The sequence below is a fragment of the Periplaneta americana genome, chromosome 6 (genome assembly GCF_040183065.1).
Source record: "Periplaneta americana isolate PAMFEO1 chromosome 6, P.americana_PAMFEO1_priV1, whole genome shotgun sequence".
In the NCBI taxonomy this organism is placed as follows: Eukaryota; Metazoa; Arthropoda; class Insecta; order Blattodea; family Blattidae; genus Periplaneta; species Periplaneta americana.
The window spans coordinates 126351955-126379625 of record NC_091122.1 but is presented as its reverse complement, the minus strand read 5'-3'; the positions used below and the strand labels follow the sequence as shown (position 1 = coordinate 126379625).

At 35.4% G+C, this 27671-nt stretch overlaps 1 protein-coding gene across 10 annotated transcripts in view; it reads right to left on the bottom strand.

The window, feature by feature from the left end:
- The window catches only part of Myo10A (Myosin 10A), a 696078-nt gene that overhangs the window by 286944 nt on the left and 381463 nt on the right, over positions 1–27671 (bottom strand). For all 10 annotated transcript variants that reach the window (XM_069828898.1, XM_069828899.1, XM_069828900.1 and 7 more), the window contains one exon: positions 1494–1582. In XM_069828898.1, the coding sequence (XP_069684999.1) occupies positions 1494–1582 (89 nt within the window). The remainder of the gene's footprint in view (positions 1–1493; positions 1583–27671) is intronic.

Here is a 27671-nt window from a genome sequence, read left to right as displayed (position 1 = left end):
AAATGTAACTTAAAACACCGATACAACTGTTACACAAGTACTGCTCTGAATGAAATGTTTAAACCTAACGATCTTTGCTGTAAAATTTAACTTCCTAAACACTGCTAAACTGAAGTATGTTGTACTTGTTTAGGAGTAAGGAATCTGTTGTAGATTGACCCTGTATTGCGCGTTACTTGTGTATGTGAGCAGGTACAGTACAGTAGCGGCCGGTGATCGAAATCCTCGGTGAGGCCAGATGCAACTAGTTTAAGTGCTTCCGATAGGAAATGTTTATGATATTAATTATTATTGTTATTATATTATTAATATCATTATTACTGTATTATTATTATTACTATTATTAGTCTATTCTTATTACTATCAATGAAAAATAATTTCACTCACCAAATAAGCTGTTATGCTGTGAGCTTCAGTGATTGTTTCAGTGTGATGAAGCAACCCATATTATGTGTTGAAATTTCCCTTTCTTTCTTTTCTTTTTATTTTTTTCCTTTGATGGCAACAAACAAGGCCAAGAGAAGTTTATTTTGCCTCACATTACCACATAACCATTTATGTTGCCCATACCAGGATGCAATAGAAACTCGCATTTTAAGATTATCTGTCAGAAAAATTATCAGCGATGTCGTAGGTATCTCGGTAGATTCTCTCTTTATTTAAAACTTCCTTTCTTTCAGTATTATTTCTTCTCGAAAAAGGACACTCTAACAATGAATTAACTACACCAGCATTATTTCTCGCATTTGTTTCTGTTTATATTTTCCCAAAATACATAACAACATTGGCCCAGATTCACTACTGTACTACGAAGTACAATAATAGAACACCCTCGCTTATGTCATAAACTGAGACATAAGGGGAGAGAATCGAGTGGGTCTCTGCCTGCCAAAGAGCTAGAATTTTGTTATTTATGACCTAGTTAGGAAAACAAGTCACCACTGCTATTCCCACCCTACTCTACCCTTGAGGCCGGCCCATGGATGGGACGAGTGAAACCTGACCAGGCCGGACGAATTGTGCCTCAGCTACAACGTTTTAAGCGTAAACTCAAAGCCCGCGAAAGGACATGAAATGCATTAAAGCCAGATCCGGCACGAGCGATTCTGGCCTAAGGAACAAATTTTACTGCAAAACAGGTCTATATACATCACAAGCCAGACCCGGCACGAACGATCCCGGCCTCAGGAACAAATTTTACTGCAAAACAGTTCTATATACATCAAAGTTTTCAAATGCTTCTACAGCGATATATGCTTCATTCAAATAACTAATATATTATATAAAAACACAAAATTTGATTTCAGTTAAGCCAAGTGACTGAGGCCCGGCCTCACTTGCCTCAGTCAATCAGCCGCCACTGGTACAGTATCTACTGAAGGACATGTGACGTAAAGTATACCCCGTGCACACTTATACTCATTTCAATCTTGTGGGACTAAGAAAACGGTCTCTACTTATTATGTAAGTATAAACAATGTGCTAGTACTTACGAGAGCTGAATCATGTCTTCGACGCCCGTTTGTCCCAGATCTTGCCTTCTCCGAACTCCATTGAGGCTGGTAAGAGTGAACACCTGGGGCTGAAAACAAAGAAATGAGCGTTTGTTAGCATTTAATGAACATTCTTCATACTAGCTACAATTTTAAAATAATATGTCACAAAAAATATTTGTTTTTCTTTTCGGGCTTTTTCAGGTTTTTCTGCTCTTCAACATTTAACTATAATCTCTTTCCTTTCGATAGAGGGAAGCACAGTCAGCCAGTATTTTTTCTGATTGTTAATAATGTAGGCCTACCTATGTGATATTTTAAGAATAGCTTTTAATATATTAATGATTTATTTTTTAAGAATTTCCTTAATTTTCACACCTCTATGCTTTTGAAAAGTGTGTGACAGAAAATAATGTACAGTGTATTTATACACTTATCGGACCAGTTTTAAGCATCGTCTGAGCTTTGATGAGTTATTATTGACACTTTAATGTAACCCTAAACTAAAACTAAACCCCACGGTCCTAAAGCCACACGAGCTGTCAGGACCGAGCCGAGCAGCTGGCATCTAGTAGTCGTTGCATAACTACCAGACGGGATAGGGGTGCTGCATGCCATGCTGCAAGTTCCCAGAGATGTTATTAATCGACTTTTCTTTAACCTGAATTTCCCCTATTGTGGCTCCTCATTTTTTCCGTTCAAGAGGATGAACGGCCTTCGTTCCAGACACTATACTCAAGAAAAATATCTTTGATTTAGCCGAAAATCGAACCAGGACCTCCTAGTTCATAGTCATTCAATATAACCATTCTTTCGTAAAATTCTGAATCAGAATTCTCTCCAAAATAACGAAGGTTTGATCCTTGATAGGTTCCGTGATTTGTAATGCAGGAAGTGGCTCTATGTTTAGATTTTTTGTCGTTTTCATTTCGTCATAGCTCAATAATTGTCGCAAGTCATTGACTCCAATATTGTGAATGTTTCAAAGGGTCATTAAATACCAACTTAATGCCTCTACCCCAAACCAGAAACGTAAAAAAATTGAATCAGCGTTTTGTGTGGTCCGGTAAAAATCACGTTGGATGCTATCAGAACTCTCTCCTGTAGTAATTCTAGTCTTCAGGCAGAATTTTTCTATTAAAGGTAAATTAGTTTAATGACTGTAAATCGTGATCATGCATTTCGTTGTTGTCGTACTGGTAGTTTAACTGGTGAAAGTGATGCTTCAACTGAATTTGAAGATTGAAACGAAAGTTTGTAATTGCGTATATTAGCTACTATGTAGAAGATTTTTTTTAATTACAATGCGATACGGTGCTGTTAAAAGATTAACGTATTGGTGCTTTTGATTGTTAGAATGTCGTGAAAGGCAGCAGCTGACGATAGAGTTCTTTCGGGTAGACGAAGATTTTCCATGTGTAGACTTAAGTTTTTTCTTCCAAGTAACAGGGTGTCGTTCTTAATGGAAAATTTGAAAATGATATTCACTGTATATTATAAAAAAAAATCACACAAGAATTATAAGGTTTATGTTGTTAATATTAATGTGTAATATTGTAACATTTGCGATGTCGAGAAAGTATAGGCCTATGTATCTTGTTTCTCTTTTTTTAAAGGACATCAGTCAATTAATGCAAATTTTGGGAAACCAACAAAATAGTACATTATGCAACGAGCCTATAATGAAGGTAATTAAGAAGTGAGTATGGATATTTATGAAACGAGCGCAAGCGAGTTTCATAATTTTCATACGAGCTTCTTAATTCCCATTATAGGCGAGTTTTATACGACTTTTTATGCTCGACCATATTTCTAACTTGATATTATTAATTTTATTGCATCTGACCTGGAGCAATGTCCCGTATGTTGTGAGATGTGCGCAGACGCGAAAGTATTGATTTTTTCCGAGGAACAGATGTGCACATTGACCTTGCTAGGCCATAAGAACCTACAGAGATAACATTGAAATAAAATTAGACATTGAAAAACGAGATGACAAAACGAATTTATTTGAATATTATTTACAATTAACGCTAATTATTATAGTAACAGAACATAACCTTCTGCGACAGTATTGGATTTCCAGCCTCCGTGACTTTTCGCTAATTCTCTTTCGATTGCATATCCGAGAATAATCGATACTTGCGGTTTTATAACGGTAGAAAGCTAACCTGTCATTGGCTGAACAGTTGTAACCTGAGTCGTCATTGGCTGAAAGACCTGACCTTTAATAAGTAGGTGTACTTTAATGACATGCATTAAAGGTCTGCTACCAGGTGTATAATTACTACATTTCGGCATGGTCGAGCATAAAACCATATTAAAGGTTTAAAAAGAAGAACTTTTACCTACGCAATATTAACTAAATTATTACTGAATAGCTTTTTTCATCTCATATAAAATCTAAAACAATGTTTCAGTTAATGTTGCTAAAAATAAATAAGAATAGTAAATAAATGGATGAATTAATTAATGGGTAGGCCTAAATGAATGAATGAATGAATGAATAAATAAATATATATATAATATAAATAAATAAATAAACAATGTTTTTACTGATATTTATACGGGTAATCCTACTGCCAATCTAAAACCGAAGGCGAGAATTTTAAATAGTGTGAAAATTGAATCTTAGAATTTACAATTTTAGTACAAATTTCAGAAACATTAAACGTCTTGAAATTTTAAGTTATATTTTACTTTTCACACTTTGCATTTAAATATCCTACATAATTTCTTTTCGGAGACCAAAATCCATAACTCTATTTCTGCCGAATTTTAACTGCAATATTTTCTGTGACAATTCAGCAGAAATAAAGTTATGGTTTTTGGTCCTCAAAAAGAAGTTATGTAGGATATTTAAATGCAAAGTGTGAAAAAAAATGTAACTTAAAATTTCAAGATGTTTAATGTTTCTGAAATTTGTACTAAAATTGTAAATTCTAAGATTCAATTTTAACTGCAAAATTTTCTGTGAGAATGCAGCAGTGCTGACATCCCTCCTTCGTAGTTTCACTTTGTACATTGTTCGCTTTATTTTGTTTTCTATCTTTCATTTTGGTTTTAATTGCCATTGTACTCCAGTCAAATGCCAGTGCATTGAATAAAAAAAAATAGATTTTTTGTGACTATTAATTACACTTTTACTACGTCATACTTGACCAATAAAACGGTACAAAAGGACGTCTTTCAACCAATAATGGCTGTTTATCGCACAATTTTATCGCTTCCCTAGCATTTGTTTAATTTTATCGTTTCCCTAGCATTTGTTTGTTTTTATCACTACTCTAGCATTTGTTTCTTTGTTTGCCTATATTTCAAACTGCAAATTCTTTACGGTAGGCTACTATAAAACGTGCTTTACAATCGTCATTTGTTTACAGCATAGACAGTCAACTGAAAATGGCGACTCCGTTCAATCGTTTTGGTGAAGCTAACATTAGTGAAATAGAATTTCAGTAAGTCAATTAATATTTTATTGTATTAGAGTACTTTATTTTTTCTAATCTTTATATACTTTCTTCTAATCGTGTAACAGTCAATTAAATCCCACTCGAGTTTTGATTTTCTCTAGATAAATCAAAACTTCTAGTGAGATTACTGTTTTTAGAAAGAATGATGAAAAAGATATTCAGATAGTCAATATACAGAGTGTAACAAAAGTTTCTGGTACAGTGAAAATTTTAGTTTTTTTTTTAATACTTGATGGTAAATATCACATTTTCAACCAAATTATTAATAAAGGATTGCATCACACCACACTCAAGTAGTACCAACACCTCCACCATAAAATTCGGTTATGGTTCCTGAGAAAATGGAAACTAAACAAGAGAAAAATTATAACATACTGTTACAGAAACTTTTGTTACACTCTGTAATATAATATAACATAATATTGTTTTATTTGAGGTTCAGTCTAATTGACATATCACAAGTTCAAAATCAATGACATTTACATATGTAAATGATCATTGTGTATTATGAAAGTTAAAGCAAACGTTTTCGTCCTTCGGGCATCATCAGGCAATTTGCATACAATATCTTGTACATTTTTAAGTCTTTGTTGTGGAATGTGTACAAACTGATTAAACACAACCTTTATATAATAATAAAATGAAACAACTATTAGACTGAACCTCAAATAAAACAATATTATGCCATATGAGATTACTATTGATAAAAAAATTGCTGATAAAATATTCGTAACTCTTGAGCCGTTTCTGTTACAGGATTATTCGTTTCAGCAAAATCTTCCATTTTTAACGTATATTACGACAGAACTGTTACAAAGTTGAAATAGAAGATAGTATAAGACCAGCAGGCAAATTAAACGATTTTTCTAACACTTTACAGTAGTAGAACGTAATGTACTCGTGTTTGTTTCACTTTGCTCTACAGATCTTTATTAACAAAGTCACGTTTTTGTTAAATTTTCTGCGTTGTTTATGCACGAACTTTCGTTCACATGAAGTTACAGAATCATTATTAAATTATTTCGCCGCATTCCACTGCACTGCGGCTCACACCATTGCTTTTAGGTCAAAAGTCTCATCTAGATACGTCGGGCCACTTTCAGTTGGACAGCCCTCAGTATTGGCAGTGCTACACGGAAGTCATTCCCAAGACATAAAGAGTTCTTATCGTATGCGCCTATTATCGCAACAATTGCGCATATTTGATCGATGAATCGTGGTTGCTATATCGACGCATGTTTACATTTCAATACGGATTACTCGAGGCCTGGTTATTGCGGGTTTGTTGACAGCCTCTTGAGAGGTTCTTGCGCTTTCTCCTAACGGGACGGGCGTTCACCTTCGAGTCTGGCGGCATGACGGCCTCCACCCGGCTAGGCCCGGCCCGCTCTGACTACCCATTCTAATCAACAAAACTGAATCTTGCATTAAAAACTCGTTTACATGGGTGTCACCTGTAGTTGCGTGCTCAAACGCGGAATCTTTTGAGACAGGTCTTAATAGTTTGGGATGTAGTAAATTTAATTACAGTTTTATTTAACGACGCTAGTAACTGCAGCTGTTACAGTGACTGTGCAGTAGGAATAACTACTGCAAGATTATTTTCAACAGCAGAGATGATAAAATATGCCAACAATGATATATATTATACAATGGCGGACATAACATTTGGGACAGTAGAGATACTTGAATTTTACTTTGTAAATGTATTTAATAGATCACCAATATATTTTAAATAGTGATTAATACGATTAAAATCTTACTACTTAAAAAAGAAAATAAACGTGACTTCATAACACCAACAATTACCAACAATAATGCCCATTGTTTTCACACTCTGCATAAACAAAATTTTGTTTAAATCTAGATTGTGATGTTATTGTTGGTAATTGTTGGTGGTATGAAGTCATAATCATTTTCGTTATCAATCTATGTTACGTTTGTAATCGTATAATTAAATATTCATCATTTAAAACATATTGTGGTGACACAATTATTAAATACAAAGTAAAATTCAAGTGTCCCAAATTTTTTGTCCGCCAGTATATATATACAGGGACATCATTTTATTTTTACTTCAATTTTTATTGTACCCGAGTTTTTGAATGTACTTCACTCCCACCCCTTCTACTGATGAAGTTCCAACTCTCCTCCACACAGAACCAAGACCGCATATAGTAAACAGCACTGAGTTAGTGAGTATAGTACGTTCCAGAAATATGTTCGCGTTTTCAAGTGACGAAAGAATTTTCAATATTGAATCATATTTTCGCACAGGTACTGTCCGTTTGCCTACGTCGCATCCCGATTTCCCCCACCTGCTTCTGCTCGCCCCTGTGTAAAAGCTGGGCTGTCTTAGTTCTTTTCTGAAAACATTAATTTCAGTTAGAAATTGGACGTTTACGTAATATTATACAACTGTTTAAAATAACTTAAATAAAAGGACCTCGTTAAGTAATTAACTGTCACGTGATTTCCCCCTTTCTACGACCCTGTGGCATAACCACTTGGACGGATAGTAGATAGCATGTCTGAGTAATTTTATCTGTGCGGGTCTGGCAGAAGTGAAGATTGAATTTACAGTACGTAAGGTACTCTTATACAGACTAGGTACAGAATTATTTCAACATGAGTTACTAGTACGAAGGACGAAACTGGTAATTGGAATTAGATACAATAGTCTATAGTGCGATAATGTGCACAAAAGAACTGAAGCCTGTATCGAAATGAACGGCCACCATTTTAAAAATGTGTTTAAATATCCATATTATTATTTTTCAATTTAACTTCTTTCTCTATATCGTACGCTAATGTGCTGTAGATAGTATAATATACACTGCATAATGAATACGTTCGCATGGATAACTCAGTTCGTCAGTAAAAACACTTATTCTTAATACAGTACTGTATTCTGATTAAACAAAAACCTAATGAAAATTATCGAACTCAAAATCGCGATATTTCCTAGTTTACGTAAATGGATGAACTACTTTTCTTCCCTCCTATACCTAGTAGAGTGATTTGTTTGTGTTTTACGCCAGTACCATCGAACTACAGTCGTGGAAGGAGTAGCAAACTGTGTTTCCGGTTCTCTAAAGGTATAGCCAGGTTAATATTAAAAATGTATGTAAAAATAAAATGATGTCCCTGTATACATATGCATACCTATATATATATATATATATATATATATATATATATATATATATATATATTAGTCTGTCCAACGGAATAATAGAGTGATGTAAATACATGCACGTGGTCGTGTGATCTCCGATTGGCTCTTGGACGCATCATACGTTTCCTCACATAAATTAGAGTAGCGAAATATTTAAATTTTATTGTTATTGTTTAGTCAACTGTCCGAAGACAGGTGTGAACCTCAGAAGTCATACCAACAAGGCACTGCTTATGAGGCAACTAGAATATAAAGAAGAACGTTTTTGTTTTGTCTGTTGCCATGTGAACAGATCTACTGATATTGTTAAAGTGATGTTATGTTTTCTACACAAGTATCTATCAAAAGTTTTGTGATTCCACGCAAAGAAGCAAAACTGTGAAAGGTTTCGCAAGAATATCAATAATGAAACTTGAATAAAAATTAAAAATTCCAACGGATTCTTAAATCTCCTGAAAAAAGTGTCAAATTTATGTGTCTACACAGTTATCTATCAAAACTTTCATGATTCGAAACAAATAATCATTTATTAATTTGTTAATATGTGAAATCGCAAAAACGTACGTTTGAGACAATGAAAACACGATTTTTCCATTACAATGGTAACGTTAATAAAACCTACAAATTCCAACAGATTGTTCTATTTTTTTTTTCAGAAAGCGTTCAATTCGTGTTTCTACACAGTTATGTATCAACAGTTCCAGAGTTCGAAGCAAAGAAAAAAACTTTATTAGTACAGTTTTTGCGAGAATCTAAAAAAATAAAACTTTAATAAAATCTATAACTTCAAATGGAGTCTTTTAATTGTTTAATATGGCAGATTTACATATTCCGGACTGTATTCGGCTAATGCATAAGTTCGTAATGTTTTCGTTCGTCCTCACAACACTGCGCTGTTAGGAAATTGTTCATCGTTTGTCATTTGTTATTTGGAGTGTTGTGCTTGTAAATACGCCTTGAATTGTGCGGATCTGAAGAAAATGTGTGCTATTATGGAGTGACAAGTGGAAAGAACGAACACTTTCGACATACTCTTCTGTCTGGGTTTAATACAGCAAAGGCAGCGGAGACGGCTCCAAACATTTGTGTCGTGTACGGGGAGAATGCCATCGGAGAAAATACTGCAAGAAAATGGTTTTCATTTCAACACACAACACTCCGTACAAAATTTAGTGTCCACTCACAGAAGATGATGTTATGCGTCTAGTAAGATACAAAAAAAAAAAGGCGTCGCATACTGCGAATTGCTTTCCAGGAATGCAACCATACTTACTTACTTACTGGCTTTTAAGGAACCCGGAGGTTCATTGCCGCCCTCACATAAGTCCGCAATTGGTCCCTATCCTGAGCAAGATGAATTCATTCTCTATCATCATGTCCCACCTCTCTCAAATCCATTTTAATATAATATACTACCATCTACGTCTCGGTATCCCTAAAGGTCTTTTTCCCTCCGGCCTCCCAACTAACACTCTATATGCATTTCTGGATTCGCCCATACGTGCTACATGCCCTGCCCATCTCAAACGTCTGGATTTAATGTTCCTAATTATGTCAGGTGAAGAATACAATGCGTGCAGTTCTGCGTTGTGTAACTTTCTCCATTCTCCTCTAACTTCATCCCTCTTAGCCCCAAATATTTTCCTAAGCATCTCATTCTCAAACACCCTTAACCTATGTTCTCTCTCAAAGTGAGAGTCCAAGTTTCACAACCATACAGAACAACCGGTAATATAACTGTTTTATAAATTCTAACTTTCAGATTTTTTGACAGCAGACTGGATGATAAAAGCTTCTCAACCGAATAATGCAACCATAACTGCTGGCATTTATTGCCAACAACTCAGACGCCCTACGGCCGCAAAATTGTATTAAACTTTTTTGTTTGATAGCTATATCTCAAAGAATAACCCTCTGAAATTTACATATATAATTGTTATATCCGTATTTCTCAATCAACAGTCCGATTCTGAGTATTAGTTGCATCAATTCACTGTTCAAAGGTAACACTACATTTTGCCCTTAGGTAAAAACACAACCAAAAAGGAAAATGAAATCCTTTCAGTTCCGTCGTGAAGTAAGTTTCCGTTATCGGCGAATTAATCTCTTCCTGTAGAGTAAAGGTTAGTGAAAGAAAGTGCAATGTTACCCAACAGGCAGTGCTGTGACCATTACAGAGGTGAGGAGCCGATAATGGCAGCCCCGAGCTGAACACATCTGTTCACCTGCAACAGCGCTAAATTATCTGCCTTGATGTTAGGAGCGCTAATAAAACCCCGCACGGAAACTAAATAGCTTACGATGAATACAATGTTGCAGGGAAGTCATTAAAATTCGCCTGTAAAGCTGCTTTAATAGCACGGCGTGAATTCCAAGCTGTTATTTCTTCAGGTTTTATGAAATACATCCAATTCTGTTTGAATTACATGTTAGTTTACTGCGGACGGGCTTGGTAGTTTCAGTGATGGCAGTGGCAATGGTTGTGATGACATTCATTAATGCCACCACAACCCGTAGCATCCATATTATTCTTATTATTACCGTCACTATCATTGCTGTATTTACCAGCATACTAGTATTTGACAGCGATTTGTGAAGCTGATTACTAGAGTCCTGCGTTTGGTTACTATGAATACAAGTTACGTGTACGTCGATCATATTAGCTTCGCTTAGTACGGACAGCAAATTGCGAGTCAACAGTTCACGCCACGGTCTCTCCCTGCACTGTGCGTTTACATCTATTTGTGTAGCCTATCTGTGTATATGTCGGTGAACAACAGGAATACCTACTCATGTACAAAATACCACTTGAATTTAATAACAATAATAACGAAGTACGGTATTTATTTAAAGACTGCTTAGATGCAATAAAATATACATTTTTACCACGGTTAGACAAAACTAAAAATTTTCAGGAGCTAGTATCTTTATTTTCGGGAGCCACCACATTTTGGCTGCACATGCAATGAGAAAACCATTCCAGGTAAGATAAAGATACACTTACTGAAATGTATTAAACAACATTAACTATATATGCAGTGCAAACACACGTTCTCAAAGACGCTCTGAAGCCATTTGCATCAGCATATTTGTATGAGAGTACATTTTCTGCGATGTTCTAATTGAAGAATAAGTATCAGAGGTAAACTTAATGTTGAGGTAGGCCTGATTGTTGAGATCTACAAATGGGCCAAACTTTGCAAAGCAACTTCAACCATCCCACTGATAACCTTATAGTAAGTCTAAAAAAACTGCTTCCATTTTTCACAACAAAAACCTCAACCATTCCACTGAGTACCTTATGGTAAGTCTAAAAAACTGATTTCATCTTTCACAACAAAGACATCAACCATCTCACTGACAACCTTATGGTAATTCTAAAAAAACTGGTTTCATCTTTCACAACAAAGACATCAACCATCTCACTGATAACCTTATGGTAGCCTAAGTAAAAAAAAAACTGATTTAATTTTTCATAACGAAGATATCAACTATCCCACTGATAACCTTGTGGTAAGTCTAAAAAAGAACTGGTTTCATTTTTCACAACAACACATGAACCATACCACTGGTAACCTTACGATAACTCTAAAAAATTGATTTAATTTTTCACAACAAACACATAAACCATACCACTGATAATCTGATGGTAAGTCTAAAAAAGAACTGGTTTCATTTTTCACAACAAAGACATGATACCAGGGCATTCGATAAGTAGTAATAGCAACAACGCTACAAATCAGTGCTTCTAGCGGTGACCATTGGAATGTTGTAGTGCGTAATAGAGCAGAGATTGTTTCATAAATATGCAATATTGAAAGTTTCGAAGTAACCACATTTTGTTAATACAGTGACTGTTTCTGATTTGTTATAAGCAGGGAACGGATTTATATGGACTAAAAATATATGAAATATGTAAATATATATGTAGTTATTTTTACCAAAATATGGAATTAAATATGGATTTTTACCAAAATATGGAATTAAATATGGACTTAAAATTATAAAAAAATGACTATGTACGTTAAATATTGGTACATTTTAATCAAACTAAACAAAAAATATAATGGACGTACCTTATCTTCCAATGTAGTTTCAACAAAACACAATTTTTATTGTCTGTTACCATAACAATAGGTTACAAACATTTCTTTCAAGTGCTGAAAAGTGAATCTTCTTCTATTGTCTCTGAGGATAGATTTATACTGACTAAAAGAGCGTTCGACGTCACAAGAAGTAACTGGTACATAATTCAATTTCACAATGTCTGCTGGGGATAAGTCCAAGTTAATCTTCACTGTTGATTCACCACTCATCACAGCAACAACCTTTTGTAGTTCTTCATATCCAGGGTTTTTTGAAAGTACAGTGTCCACCTTAGCTCTTACTGCATCTGCAACTTTACCTCTACCACGATTCAGTTGTTCCACAGTACTATTTATAATTTCAAAACTTTCAGATAGTGAAAGGTGCCTATTTTGGAGACTTTTGAGCGTTTTTATGATGCATGAAAATGTATGCTGAATGTGAGCTAAGTCATTCTTCACACTCATGTCACAGGTAACTGTTTTCGCAGTATCAATTGAGACTGCATCTTCAGAGTCCAATGCAAGGAGAACATTGTTAATAGAGTCTATATGTTCGGCATAATATTCAACTGCTTCTAGCCATGTACCCCATCTAGTTAAAATTGGCTTTGGTGGCAATGGAATTTCAGGGTACATTTCTTTCAACACGTTAACTCTACTGGGAGCTTTGAGAAATACTTTTTTCACTGATGAAATCAACAAATCTACTTTAGGGAAATTGTCTCTGACCACTTCTGCCACACGATGAAATGCATGCGCCACACAAGTAAAATGAGTCAATTTAGGATATACAACAGATAATGCTTGTCCAGCTTTGACCATATAAGGGGCAGCATCGCTAATAAAGAATAACACATTATCGTACATAATACCCTTTGGCCACAGGATACCCATAGCTTCGTTGAACAGTTTAACTATAGTTTTGTTATTGCACTTTTCTAGAACATCACAATGTAAAAGAATTCGTTCAGAATATTGTTCACTTAACAAACCGATAACTACATTACCAACAAGTCTACCTTCTTTGTCGGGAGTCTCATCAATGGAAACCCAAATTGAACTATCTTTAATTTCATCTCTTATCTTCTGTATTGTCTCATCGTAGATGGATGGAGCATACGTCTTCCTAAGTGTTGACTCATCCGGGATTGTATGTTGAGTATATTTTTCAAGGAATTCCCTGAAGACCTTATTCTTTAGTTTGTAGAGAGGAATATCAGCAGAGATGAGAGAACGGCACAGGTCGATGTTAAACTCAGATCTTACATTCGATGTTGTTGGTTGTGTTAAAAACAATTGTCTCTGCTTGGAATTTAGTTGTTTGTTGGCCTGATGTTTACTAGTTGTAATGTGTTGTTGCACCAGGAACTTTTGTGTAGATGATACTGCACACTGACACAAATTACAAAATAATATTTTATTGTCAGTTGATAAACCATCTTCTTTAAATTCTGAAATGTAACTTGTTAGTTTTGATTTTAAATTGACTGAATGACGTACTTTTGGCATATTTACCGTCTTTATAGTATGATTTACAAAACTGAACCTATGTGTACTCTGACTGGCATTTAACTGTTGAGCTGCACAACTGAAGTCTGTTAAAAATTTTAAATTAAATTAATACAGTTTTGTAACTTACTTTCCCATTGTTGATAGGACTGCTAATTTTCAAATAACTCTGATGTTAAAGGGATTACTGAACATGTGTTTAAATCTCTATTGTTGAAATGTATTTTTAAAAGTTAATGGAATTTTGTTTTGTTTTATTGTTAAACCTAATATAATATGGACTGTTTTATATGAAATATGGAAAATATATGGAAATTAACGAAAATATGTACTAAACTCTAAAATATGGAAAAATATGGAAAATAAAAGTAGGATTTTTCAACCCTACACATTGTGAAACATAAAGATAATGCAAAATATAAATTATATTAGCTTTATAAGTAAATATGTATTTACATATAAATCCTTTCCCTGGTTATAAGTAATAAGTCCTAAAATGTTCAATAGATAATTATGCCTACCGGTACTTCATAAAAATCCAAGTTGCAAAAGGGAAAAATTCAACTCTGTGTTTAGGGCATTACAAGAAGCCTGTGTGAGAGAAGTCTTACAATAATGAACTATTGCGAAGATGGAAGCGAGATATTCACTTTCAATCAAGAGTTAATATCCGAAGAGTTTTAGATCGGTCAGTGAGAAAGATATCCAGAAATGATGCTGCGGATGGAGTCCGTCGTCTTCCAAGGATTTGGCAACGCATTGTTGACATGGCAGGGAACTATATGTGAAGTATGTAATGACAAAGTGTAACCTAAATAAATTTAGTGTAAAACAGTGACTATGTTGTAATTACTTTTCGAATGGCCTAGTCTAACGTAAAATAACTTTGTATTTATGTATTTTCAGATTACATTGAAAAGCTAAACCTGGAATTTAAATCGCTATCATTTTATTAATGATTAATTGTACAACGTCCTAACAGCAGGACAGAGTGTTTTCATCGTCCTACCAAATTCAAGTGATTATGTAGGATTTCCTGTCCTATCCTAGACCATTGACAAGAGCGTTTCTTTCTCTATTAGCGCAAAAAAATAAGTTGGTACGATATATTTTTGCTGGGATATGGCGGATTCTTTCAGTAACGGTGCGCGAGTTTTCGCTAAAGCAATTCTCTTTGACGTAGATTAAAATAACAATTGGAGTAAATCTGTTTTTGGTGACACATGGTCTGAAAGTATGTGTGAAGGAACTGTATTGAAGATACATAGGGAACTTGTCAAAATAAAATCGAATATTGATAACAGAATAACGTGGATTCGTGCCTCAGCAGATATAACTAACATAGCCAACAATGGCACGTCTTCTAACTCCAATAATTCTTCAAAATCTGACAAGAAACAATAAGAATCCAGAGAAAATACATTGTTTGCTTCAGAATCAGGAAGATACAACTAAAAGCTAGTTACTTTTGTGTTGCTTGTGGCCCAGAGCAGTTATGTGTAGTCCTCAAACTAAACGTGACTGTTTTGCATTTCAGATTCAGAATGGAATTCCTACATAATTCATGAAGTTAGTATTCGTTGGACTTAGTAAAATCATATAAATGACATTTTAAAATTATTTACTTTCAGATTTCTTTAAATAATCTCGAGTAATATCTGGCCTAGTATTCTATTTCACAAGCAAGTATTATGTCATTTCATTTCATTTATTATTAAAAACAATAAGTTAAAAAAATGAAATAAGAAAATGTTATGATTCACACATGTATGTACATTATTTACTTTCCTGATATGTATTGAATAAAATTTTATTTATTCAGTTATCATCCTAATGTTACAAATAAAACTAATGTAAATTGTATTGAAAGTAGTAAATAAAATTATTAATTTACTACTTTTCTTTTTCTATTTACAAAGTCAATGAAACTAATGTAAACTGTATTGAAAATAAAAAATAAAAAATAAATAAATAAACAATACAAAATAAATAATACGTCCTTCTGGCAGGACAACAGGGTACTACCAGCAGGACCCATAACTTACGTACTGCCGGTAGGACGTTACAGAAATACATCCTGCTAGAAGGACAGCATATGGAAAATATTGTTTAAGAATCTGTCCTACCGGAAGGACAACTTGCTATGTACGAAAGTCCTTCTGGAAGTGATTCGTGAAAGACATGACTCTGTACGATTAACCATTAAGGAAGTTTTAATTCACTACATTACGCAAGTTTTTAACGAGTAGAAGATGATTACCAGTCTAAATTACACAAAACGTTTCGGAGGTCCGCCAAAATCAATGAGTCCGTTATACTGTAGTTAGGAATCGCTAGTGTAATGTTTTCTCTTCATGAGTTTCGCTATTTTCCGGTCCATCGGAAACGAAAATAGTAACTGCGATTGGAAATCCTATCTTTAATGAAACATAATATGTGTGTTTATTAACGATCGGTACGTAGTATTTGACAAGGAAGTGTGAATCCGATGACATTTCTGGAAAACTTTGAGCACTTTCCCGATATCCGGCAGAACTCGAATCGTGAGGAAGATGTTACATGTACGACCAGACAGACAGACAAGCAGGTGAAAGGAGAAATCTCGCAAGTGGGTCACGTTGGGGCATCAAGGTTAACTCCATCTGACTTCACAATTACAGCTCCGGGCCGAACCGGCCTGGGTTGGGCTGGGCATTCACTCCGCATCGTGCCAGTTCTGGTTGCTGATCTCTCTCTTCCGTTCCTGAATCTCCAAGGAGCGGGGTTCTTACCCTACTGCATTGCTTATTAAAGAGTAATTTCTATTCAATGTGCATAGCTTGAATAACACATTCTGATTCTTCGTTGTTGCACTTCCAACAAATAAATAATTGAGAGAAAACCATTATAATCACAGCCTGAATTGCGATGACCTAGAAATTGAGGAAATTGCCTATAAAATGATCTAAAAACGTTAAACATATGTTTATAATTCACAACAACGAATGTTAGCAAGACGATACATACTTTTATATACGTTCTGTGGGTTTCGCAATATTTCAGATCTCTCTTTTTTTTTTTTTTTTTAATAATAGGTTCAGCTTCAAGGTTCTATCACAGTCTAGTATATACAGTCACGAAGCTCAATATGTAGGGAATATGCACCCACAGATAGTTGCTAACCACTAGGATCGCTGCTATCGCCTTATCACAGACAATGCGAAATACTGTACTACCGACACAGTCTATTGTTCCTAGTACTCTCATCACCTGAAGCTTCGTGACTGTATAAACTAGACTGTGGTTCTATCATGAGTCTCTTTTGAGAATTGTATTTTCCTTTTCTTTCTTCCTGCCATCTACCGGCCAGTCCGGAGACCGGAGTGCTGACGTGTTGTCATCTACCGGAATTTATCCGACGTTACAGTATATGAACAACATTTTAATTTATACATTAATTATATACAATTATATAAATTGTTGTTGGGAAATGCCTGTTATTATTCGATTGAGAAGGTTTTATCATCCAGTCTGCTGTCAAATAATCTGAAAGTTAGAATTTATAAAACAGTTATATTACCGGTTGTTCTGTATGGTCGTGAAACTTAGACTCTCACATTGAGAGAGGAGCATAGGTTAAGAGTGTTTGAGAATAAGGTGCTTAGGAAAATATTTGGGGCTAAGAGGGATGAAGTTAAGGAGAATGGAGAAAGTTACACAACACAGAACTGCAAGCATTGTATTCTTCACCTGACATAATTAGGAACATTAAATCCAGACGTTAGAGATGGGCAGGGCATGTAGCACGTATGGGCGAATCCAGAAATGCATATAGAGTGTTAGTTGGGAGGCCGGAGGGAAAAAGACCTTTGGGGAGGCCGAGACGTGGATGGGAAGATATTAAAATGGATTTGAGGGAGGTGGGATATGATTACAGAGACTGGATTAATCTTGCTCAGGATAGGGACCAATGGCAGGCTTATGTGTGGGCGGCAGTGAACCTCCGGGTCCCTTAAAAGCCAGTAAGTAGGTACAGTATATGAACTCCGTTTTATATATTGGCACCATAACAGTAGTTTCCAGATATTCACTACGTACAAGTATACTATGGATTCAGTTGAATCACTGAGTTCAAGAGTATTCCAAGCCCAGAGAAGTAAAATTTTCAGGAGATGAATAGAACTGTATATCTTTTTACTTTTTTTGAAAACAAAACTGTTATCTATTAGTTACGGAATAGATTTTTAAGGCTCGTACATTATTCTATCCATTACGTAGAAGAGAGGCTACTAACGATAGAGAAAAAAAAAATGAAACCATATTTGTTTTCAAACTGTTTTATACTTAGATAAACCTTATTATTTTATGAATGAAACTATTATTTTTTATAATACTTGCTTTTTAAGAATGTTGTGAGGGCTTTCCAATCTTTCTTGACTTTTGAATAGCTTTCATACATACAATTAATTATATACAATTCTCTTTAGTAGCTCAAGAACGACGCAAAATCTGTTCCGTGGGCATAACGACAAATCTATGGAATGACGGAATGCTGGCAAGAAAGCGATAGTAACCTAAAGAAACCACACAGTACCATCTTTGTTTACAAAAATGTAATTCTCTATTCTTCTGGATTGCAACTAATCCTAAACTAACGTAAAATATCTAATTTTTATGCAACGAAATAGACACATAAGACTGAAAATTACAATCCGCAGTTGTTCATAAATAAACAAATTAATGGCTGTGTGAAATATAGCTTGAAACAGATTAAATGCCTATACTCGGTGAAGTTCATAACCTAAGAAGTACGTGGTGACATCATCATTTGAAAAGAACTTGTGTTTGGATACTCTCGACCCTGTAATTTGGAATATATTACGTTCCATATTTTTGCACTGAATATTTCGTGTTTGTTCAGCACGCAAACGCTGTTTGTGGTCTACTTAATTCCAGGAATCAGCTGTCTAAAACGGTACATTGCTAAGCAACCATGCTTCAGTTCAACATCTCTCTTTAAGTAAACTATCCAAAGTATAAAAGAATAATAGCTGGTGTTATGGGTTGCTTTGACAGAGAAGGATGCACTATACCGCATATTGCTTCAGAGACTGAGGTACTGATTTTTCAAAGATTCTCAAACACTAATTAAAAAAAAAAACAAGCAAAGTACTAGTCCTAAAACATTATGATGGTGGTGGTTGTGATGAAGATAAATGTTGTGACGATTATAAAAACGATTTTTCATGATAGCTTAATGCTATTGTCTCATAGAAAGTTTTGTTTATGGGATCCTCCTGTAAATTAAGAGTGTTATGTTACTATCCATACGTCACATGCCTGACATATTACGTGATTTTAAAGCACCTGAAGTCTTTTGCACTGACGGAGTGAATGACCTGAAAATGTCGTGTGTCAGTTACTTTACATGCGTGCGATTTCCATCTCCGATTCACGGCCTAGGGCTAATCCTGTGCACGTTATCATACGCGACCCTGGTTACGTTGGCACCGGCGATTGCGTGACATGTCGACTAGAAAGCATTCACTCAAAAACACTTAAGTTCAACAACATGATTTGGAAGCGCCAGTTTTTATCCTGTTTCACTTATGCCTCCATCTTCTTTGTTTCCGTTTTCATCCACTCTTTTTTCTTATATTTCTACTTATTTTACTTTACAGCCTGCACATCACTAGTCCTCTACTTCTCTTCCCGCACATCATCATCATCATCATCTGCTGCAGCAGCAGCAGCACCACTACCAACGTTGAAATACATCGGAATATGTATCATATTGCTTTCGCGTGTTAAATATTAGGTACAATACCGTGTTGACTAGTTTCAGCCTGTTATGGGTCATCTTCAGAACTGGTTGGTGCTGCCATTTGTTTGCATTTCCTGTGGGGGTGTGTTTGTGTAGTGTAATGTGGAGTCAAAAAGTGTGTGTGTTCTGAAATTGAATTGTGTGTTGAGAATTTCATGTGGATGTGTTTTTGTGTGTCTGTATATTTCGTATTGTTCTAGTATGTTTAGTTTCTGGCTTTTCGGTTGAATATGTAGAATTTCCATGTCTGTGTTTATGTCTCTGTAGGTGTAGTTGGCATTTGTGATGTGTTCTGCATATGTGGAAGTGTTTTGTAACTTTGTTATGGCTGTGATGTGTTCTTTGTAACGTGTTTGAAATGATCTGCCTGTCTGTCCTATGTAGATGCATACAATAACAGATCCACATGAAATTCTCAACACACAACTCAATTTCAGAACACACATACTCTTTGACTCCATATTACACTACACAAACACACCCCCAAGGGAAACACAAACAAAAGGCGCCAAGACCAGCAACAACCAGTTCTGAAGATGGCCGATAACAGGCTGAAACATGTTAACAAGATAATGTAAAATTTAACACGAGAAAGACACATAATACGTTTTCCGAAGTGATGTAGTGTTAAAAGTTGTGTAATCAAGATGTATAAATATATGCTATACTAAATCGACACGGAACTAACAGCTTTATTTCTCTCCCAAAGGAAATAATGCTAAGAATTTTATCGTTTTTAAAATCCATTGCCGTTAGCTGGGTTCAAACTCGAGAACCTCCGATTCAACTGCTAGCATGGTAGCCGCTAGATTACCGAGGACGAAGTGGAAAGCGTTCGGTACAATTTCCATACATGACTAAAATAGTAATTTAATCATTGCTGTATTCGCAGATTGATTTTCTCCCCTTTTTATGTTATGTTGTGGCATCTTCTACATTGTTCTTTGTACAAGACGTACTTACATTCAACATTTCGCTTCTGGAATGTTTTTAATTGAAAAGTTTATAATAAAAATCACAGATAGCTAGTCATGCTATGTTACGTAGTAGATCGAGTGTGTCCCTGTCCATGCTCGATTGGTCACAGTGCTTCTTTCTATAAATTCTACTGTACGTGTTCCAATTTCTCTCTCTTTTTATGAAATGTTCAATTTTGAGTATTGCAGCAGTTAGGGTAGCCAGACGTCCGTATTTCGCAGGACATGTCCGTATTTTAAAGGTCTGTCCTGTCCGTATTAATTTTTGACAATTTGTTAAATGTTCGTATTTCTATGAAAACGTCCTAATGATTATTTTCTTGTTTTGTTTCCAAAGTTCTGCTACCACAAATCATTTGAAATGTATTTAGTTTTGTGATGGAACTGATTCAATCCAATAAAAAGTCATAATTTAATCATCGAATACCATCATGAATACGGGAAACAAATTTCGAATCTTCGGAACACAATGAAAAGCCAAGACATTTTTGCAATTCTCAAGAGAGCAAGATGACAGTTATGCCACAGGAATCTGCAGATAACTGCATAAAGCAAAGAGTAGATATACAAACTATGATGCGAGAGGACAAAGATGCAGTCCGCTAACAGTAAGAGAAAGTACTTAAACTTATGAAGTGGGCTCTTAAAATATGAATATTAACATGTATGACATCACCAGGAAAAATATTTAATATGCAGATGAGGCATTATGTCTGTACAAAGGGAAATGTCAGCTAGAATATTAAAAACAAATGAAAGCCATAACAATGAAAGTCATTCGGAGCGGCGTGGGTCACCTGTCTACTATGTTCTTTGTACAAAGAAATTACACAATGTTTTTTTCTCTCTCTGACATGCTAAAAACAAAAGTCGTTATACCAGCGAAGAGAGAACAGAACAATGGTAATAGCGAGTCGATAGATAAATCGTAGCTTCTTCAAGCAAGTTATTACTTAAAAACACATAAAATTCTAGCAACAGAAATCACGTAGAATGTTAAAGCAAGGTTCATTAACTTCAAGGAACGTTTTCAAGAAACCACAGCTATTTCTACAGTTTGTTCAGTTAGAAACCAGTCATAAAACTGTGCACTGTTACTGCGTAACCATTCAAAGATTGTTAATGAAGATGGAAATTATAAAAGATGGAGCAACAAATTAACAATTGAGACATGCAGTTCCAAAACCCTATAAATCAATTCGAGCAAATTTTTCAGGAAACGAAAGAAAAATTTTACTGATTTCGTTTTTATTCTGAGATGATTAGGTATTTAGGGGATATTGGCAAAGTAAATATTTTTCAGATGAACTTTTTTTTACTACATGTAGAGATCTTTGGAATATTATTGATAGGGGGCGGATGTTGATGACCTAAACATCTACTTAAAATAATCAATAAAATGTCCTTAAAATAATGGAAAAATGACATGAAATTAAAAGAAAATCACATTTAAACATTATTCACCGTACTCGCACCACAACTTTTTAAAAATTAGTCACCTTGCTTCAATGAGTTCACAGAATATTTTTAGCTTCATAATACTTGCCAATTAAAGAACTGATACTTCTGAATGGTTCATTCTCTATTTTTATTATTCTTTAACTTCAAACTAAAGAGTCGACCAGGTTGGCGAGTTGGTGTAGCGCTGGCCTTCTATGCCCAAGGTTGCGGGTTCGATCCCGGGCCAGGTCGATGGCATTTAAGTGTGCTTAAATGCGACAGGCTCATGTCAGTAGATTTACTGGCATGTAAAAGAAATCCTGCGGGACAAAATTCCGGCACATCCGGCGACGCTGATATAACCTCTGCAGTTGCGAGCGTCGTTAAATAAAAAATAACATTTTTAACAAACTAAAGAAAAAACGTATTTTACAAAGAACTTTAAATTAGTATCTCCTCACTGCCGCTTGTGTTTCATTTAGTTTAAAATAGTTTTTCATTAGAGGCCAGGTTTTCTTCATTGCACCGCGGTGTCAGAGGACTGGAAACTAACATGCGGAAAGTTTACTGCTCGCTGTACAGGCACCAGATGGCTATAAAACGCATGACGCCGTGTGTTGAACTTGACTGCACCCTTCATTATTCGACGCCACAGCGCGGACAATACACACAATCTTCTTACTTTAATTAACGGTAATTATGACATATAATACTGGGTGGTTATAATTTATAGAGTCATAAAACACACGACAATGAATTCAGTTCTAGACTTAATATTTTAACATACTGATGACCAGATTTGCTCAACAGAGAAATGGCTTCTCAACATTTACACAAAATTCCAACTTAATTGTTCATATCAAAACAATAAAACTAAAGTAATGACCTTTGAAGATAAGCAATTGGCGAGATAAAAAATAAAATGAACCAATATAACAAGTTTCCCACTTTTAATTATCTTGGGTGTGATGTATCATATGACAGAAAGAATGATCTTACAAATAAACTGTATAAATTTCAACATAAGTGTGGTACAATACACAGAACTCTGAGAAACAAAATCCTAATCGATACACAGCTCAAGTTTTATAAAATGAAAAGATTTTAGTACGAAGCAACTAAGGAGTTCACAGCACATTTTTAGCTTCATAATACTTACCAATTAAAGAAATTATACTTCTGAATGGTTAATTCTCTATTTGTATTATTCTTTTGCCTTTAAACTAAAGAAAAAACGCATTTTACAAACAATTTAAATTAGTGTAACTCTGAAAATATTGAGAATAGAAACTATATTCATACGACATTTTTTGCTCAGAATGTCTTCAGAAATAAGCTTCGTAAAGGACGGTAAATCCTCGTGAATCACCCTGTATATCTACCAAACTTGAAGAGTAATCATTGATCAATAGCAGTGAAATGACAGCAAGACTTCGTGTTTCTAAGGCTACAGTTTGTAGCTTCCTCTGCCAATTTGGGATTGTCCCTAAACAGTGACCATTATATCCATAAGAATTGCCAGAAGAACAGTTATAGGAAAAAATGTTTTGAGATTACTACGATCAATTTTTAATGTATTATACCTATAGTATATCTGTTTATTCCTTCCAGAACCTATTGAATTGCGTAATAATTCAGTCGTTTATTTAACCCTACTACTCATTCATTTCTGCGTCTTGGAGGCTAGTATAATAACTTCAGTTATTTTGTGAATGAAATACTATATGAGTCTAGGTTACTCTTTAAGCCTAAAAGCTGAACAACAAATAAAGCAGAAAACCGGCAAGTGAAATTATGTATGTATTCTACGCTACATGTAGGCTAATAAAACCTCTTTGCAAGGATGAGAATAAGAAATTCAGCCCTCGGGCCATTCTTTGGCGAATCTCGGTGACGGTTAATTGTTGCATGCAGACGAGTTAATTTACCTTGGGTGAAACCTTAATAGAATGCTGTATACATTCTCGACCTTATAAGGTCGTTGATAAACATATGCAACCTTATTTTCATTAAGTACCAATACTAACCTCTTTAATGACGGGTTTCAAGTGAGATGGAAATAATAGTTCATTTAAGAATATCAATCAACATCTTAATAGATGGCTTTTGTAAGGATGTATCCACCCTCATTTTTAGATAAAATTAAGTATCCTACCCGTTAGGGCTGGTAACTGAGCAGTAAAATTGATTTAGCCATTTTTAAACGGCCCTAACCAGTAAAAATAACTATTTATTCCTGACAATCGATCAGCCATGTTTGTTTTGTAAGTCACCGCAATTTGATGCATGTTACAATTGATTAAAAAAAACTGCTGATTAAGTGCGATAATTTGTATACGATAAAATGTATACGATAATACTATAACTTCGCACGAAAACATGACGACCTTCCCTCATCCCCTTCACCAGTTAACTGCAGGCACGCGCAAGGGATAAACCCTTAGCCGAGTTGCCAATTCTTGAAGTCATTGTGATTTGCGAACGTTTTTCAAACTGTGTTCCGTGAAACCGCGATTTTCAGAAAGACTACATTATCTTTGTAAATATACCTTAATTTATAATTACTAAAACAAAATTGGTATAAAAATGAACAAATTTATTTTAAAAACACTTTATATTTATATTTTCACTAACATGTTTTGCCTAAATAAACAAAAAAATGCAGACTTCTATAATAAGTGTTAAATTCTCATGTTATTGAAGTTCCAGAATTTTATACTTAATTAAGAATGTTGCGCTGGTAAAATTTTCTGAAATTGTGATCATTGAATAGTTATAGAATTTATAGTACAAAAGAGTAAAGTTAGATTTTATCAGCTTCGCCTTGGGTGATAATTTCCACGAACGCATAAAATCTGTTTACTCTAGTGTGCTATACAATATTTTATTCATTACTGGTATGTAAATTTAATTTTAAATTGTAGGGCTTTTCTTGGTAATGTGTTGTTGGCGAAGAAGTTCATTTTACTATGCTAATATGTTGCTTGTCATGTAGAGAGTGATTTAAAAACATTTAATTCACTGCTGTAAGTTAGAAAACTTTTAAGCACTGTTGTGAATAATGTCATATTTAGGTTGCTAAGGACGGTGTTGCTGTTGGCCATATCTCTTTCGCGTACTGTTCACATACTGTTCGGCGAAGTAAATCACGTATAAAATCGTCTATCTTACCGAATTCTGTTTTAATTTGTTTATTTTCTCTTTAGTTGGTGAACCGTAATTCTTAATTTCTATGCCCATATATCCAACTCCGCCGGTTGCGTCCGATGTTAAGTGATTAAGATGTATACTTATTAAACTGCCTGAACTTTCGATTACTTTATGGATAGAATTTCTAACGTTAGACACAATTTTAACACTTTGTTTTCTTAGCTACGCTCCTCTGCAAATAAGATATTCTGTTTTCTTCGACGGTGTTATTTGTTGTTCTTGTCGAGATCTTCAGGTGTATCAGGAGGCCTGGCTGCGGATCATCTGCTCCAACACTCATTAATCATGGCCGGAATAAATTAGACATATTGAAGCGCACAACGGTATAAAACAACACGTCGACAAAGACACTGAGAATGGGTGAAAGCCAACAGGTAGAGGCAATGACTACTAGATTTGGCAATGCTGGGATCTATTGTATTTCTGCCACGCGGCTAGGGGTTGAGTAGAGGATGGGGGTTTATGAGGGATTACCAATTCCAAGAAGAGAGGCCGTCATGTTTCCGAGCCAAGTATACTTGCGTTGTTCTATAAGACTCTGATTGTTCGAAATTTAACAGATTCTTGCACACCATTAATGAATGATTGAAGAATGGAAATGTCATCATAAACTCACATGTTCATACGCACGACTTTTCTTCACAACTCAAGATTCTTTGGCGTCTTTCGTCTAATTACTGTATCAACAACCTTGTTTATAGTAGGCGGTTTTGTGATTTAATCAATGAGAAACAAAGACATACTTCCAAGGTTCTTGTATCTGTGTAATTTTCTGCTCTCTGTTTCATTTCGTTCGCACTGCTATCGTAATTTTCAGTGCATACATTTTATATTTCCACGCTTGCATGTGTGCAGCTGAACTATGCACTGCCGCTTCCGCTCTATATCCGCGAGCGTGGAAAAATAAATTGTAGCCCTATGCACTATATACTTCTTTCATAACCTATTCAATTGTGTAATAATTCAGTTTATTTATCCATAATATTCATTCATTTTTACAGCCTATAGCTAACATTAACTTCAGTCGATCACCACTCTACTTCTTTTTATAATTCTAATCCATTCGCGAAATATCGTTATATTACGCATAACAATTTTCGTTATCAGAATCTTGTCTTCATTCAGGACCATTCAAACTCGGAGGGATAAAAGGTCTCGCAAAAAAGACCATTTTTGTGAGACAACTCATTTTCTCCGACGTGTCGATTAGGAGGTATGCACCACTGTTTAAAAAGCAACGCTGCAATGTTTAAAGGAGCCACGTACTTTTTTCCTCGTCACTAATCGTACGCCTGTGTACAACTGTACACTAAGCTCACAAGAAACATTCTGAAGCTGACAACGCTGAATTCGTTATGATCACATCAACCCTCACCCCTCAATGTGCCTCCGTGTCTGCTGTGCCTTGTTTCCGAGATCATAGCCTGTGTTTGAGCTTAGTACAATGTCTACGTAAAAAAGGAAACAACACCAGACGAGAGGGATTCGATCCGGTGCTGTGGATTGAACTTCGGCGTAGCTCAGTGATTAGAACGCTTGGTATACGTAGAACCAAGGACCCGGGTTCGATCCCCGGCTCCGGAGCGAATTTCTCTCCTCTATATCAATATCAAAGTGGATTATCTGAGCACCTGAAGGGAGCAGCTTACCTTCAGGGCCTTCAGAATACATGTCACTGCTCACGGAGAATGTATCCGATGCGAAGGGACATGTGTTTCCTACATGACGGAGCCCCACCGCCTACGGTGAGCGGTGTATAAGGAGTGAGGGACCCGTTTGCGTGGCCAGCGCGTTCGCCCGACGTAACGCACTTCGATTTCTTTTTCTTTGGGGACATGTGGAAGAGTGTGATGTTCACCACCACAGTTGACAACAGAGAAGAATTGATTGTGCGGATACACGCTGTCTTTGACCAATCACATGTTGAAGAGAGTTTCACGGTCAATGTTACAACACTATTATAAATGCAATGCGGTTAGGGACGGACATTTTGAACACCTGCTGTAAACGGTATGTAGAATTACAGGGACATCATTTTATTTTCACTTCAATTTTTATTGTACCTGAGTTTTTGAATGTACTTCACTCCCACCCTTTCTCCTAAGGAAGTTCTAACTGTCCTCCACACAGACCCAAGGCCGCATATAGTAAACAGCACTGAGTTAGTGAGTATAGTACGTTCCAGAAATATGTTCGCGTTTTTCAGTGACGAAAGAGTTTTCAATATTGAATCATATTTTCGTACAGGTAGGCCTACTGTCCGTTTGCCTACATCGATTTCCACCACCTGTTTCTGTTCGCCCCTCTGTAAAAGCTGAGCTGTCTTAGCTCTTTTCTGAAAACATTAATTAATTTCTGTTAGGAATTGAACGACTACGTAATATTACACAACTGTTTAAAATAACTTTAATAAAGGGGCCTCGTTAAGTAATTAACTGTCACGTGATTTCCCCCTTTCTACAACTTAGCGACAAAACCACTTCGAAGAACAGTAGATAGC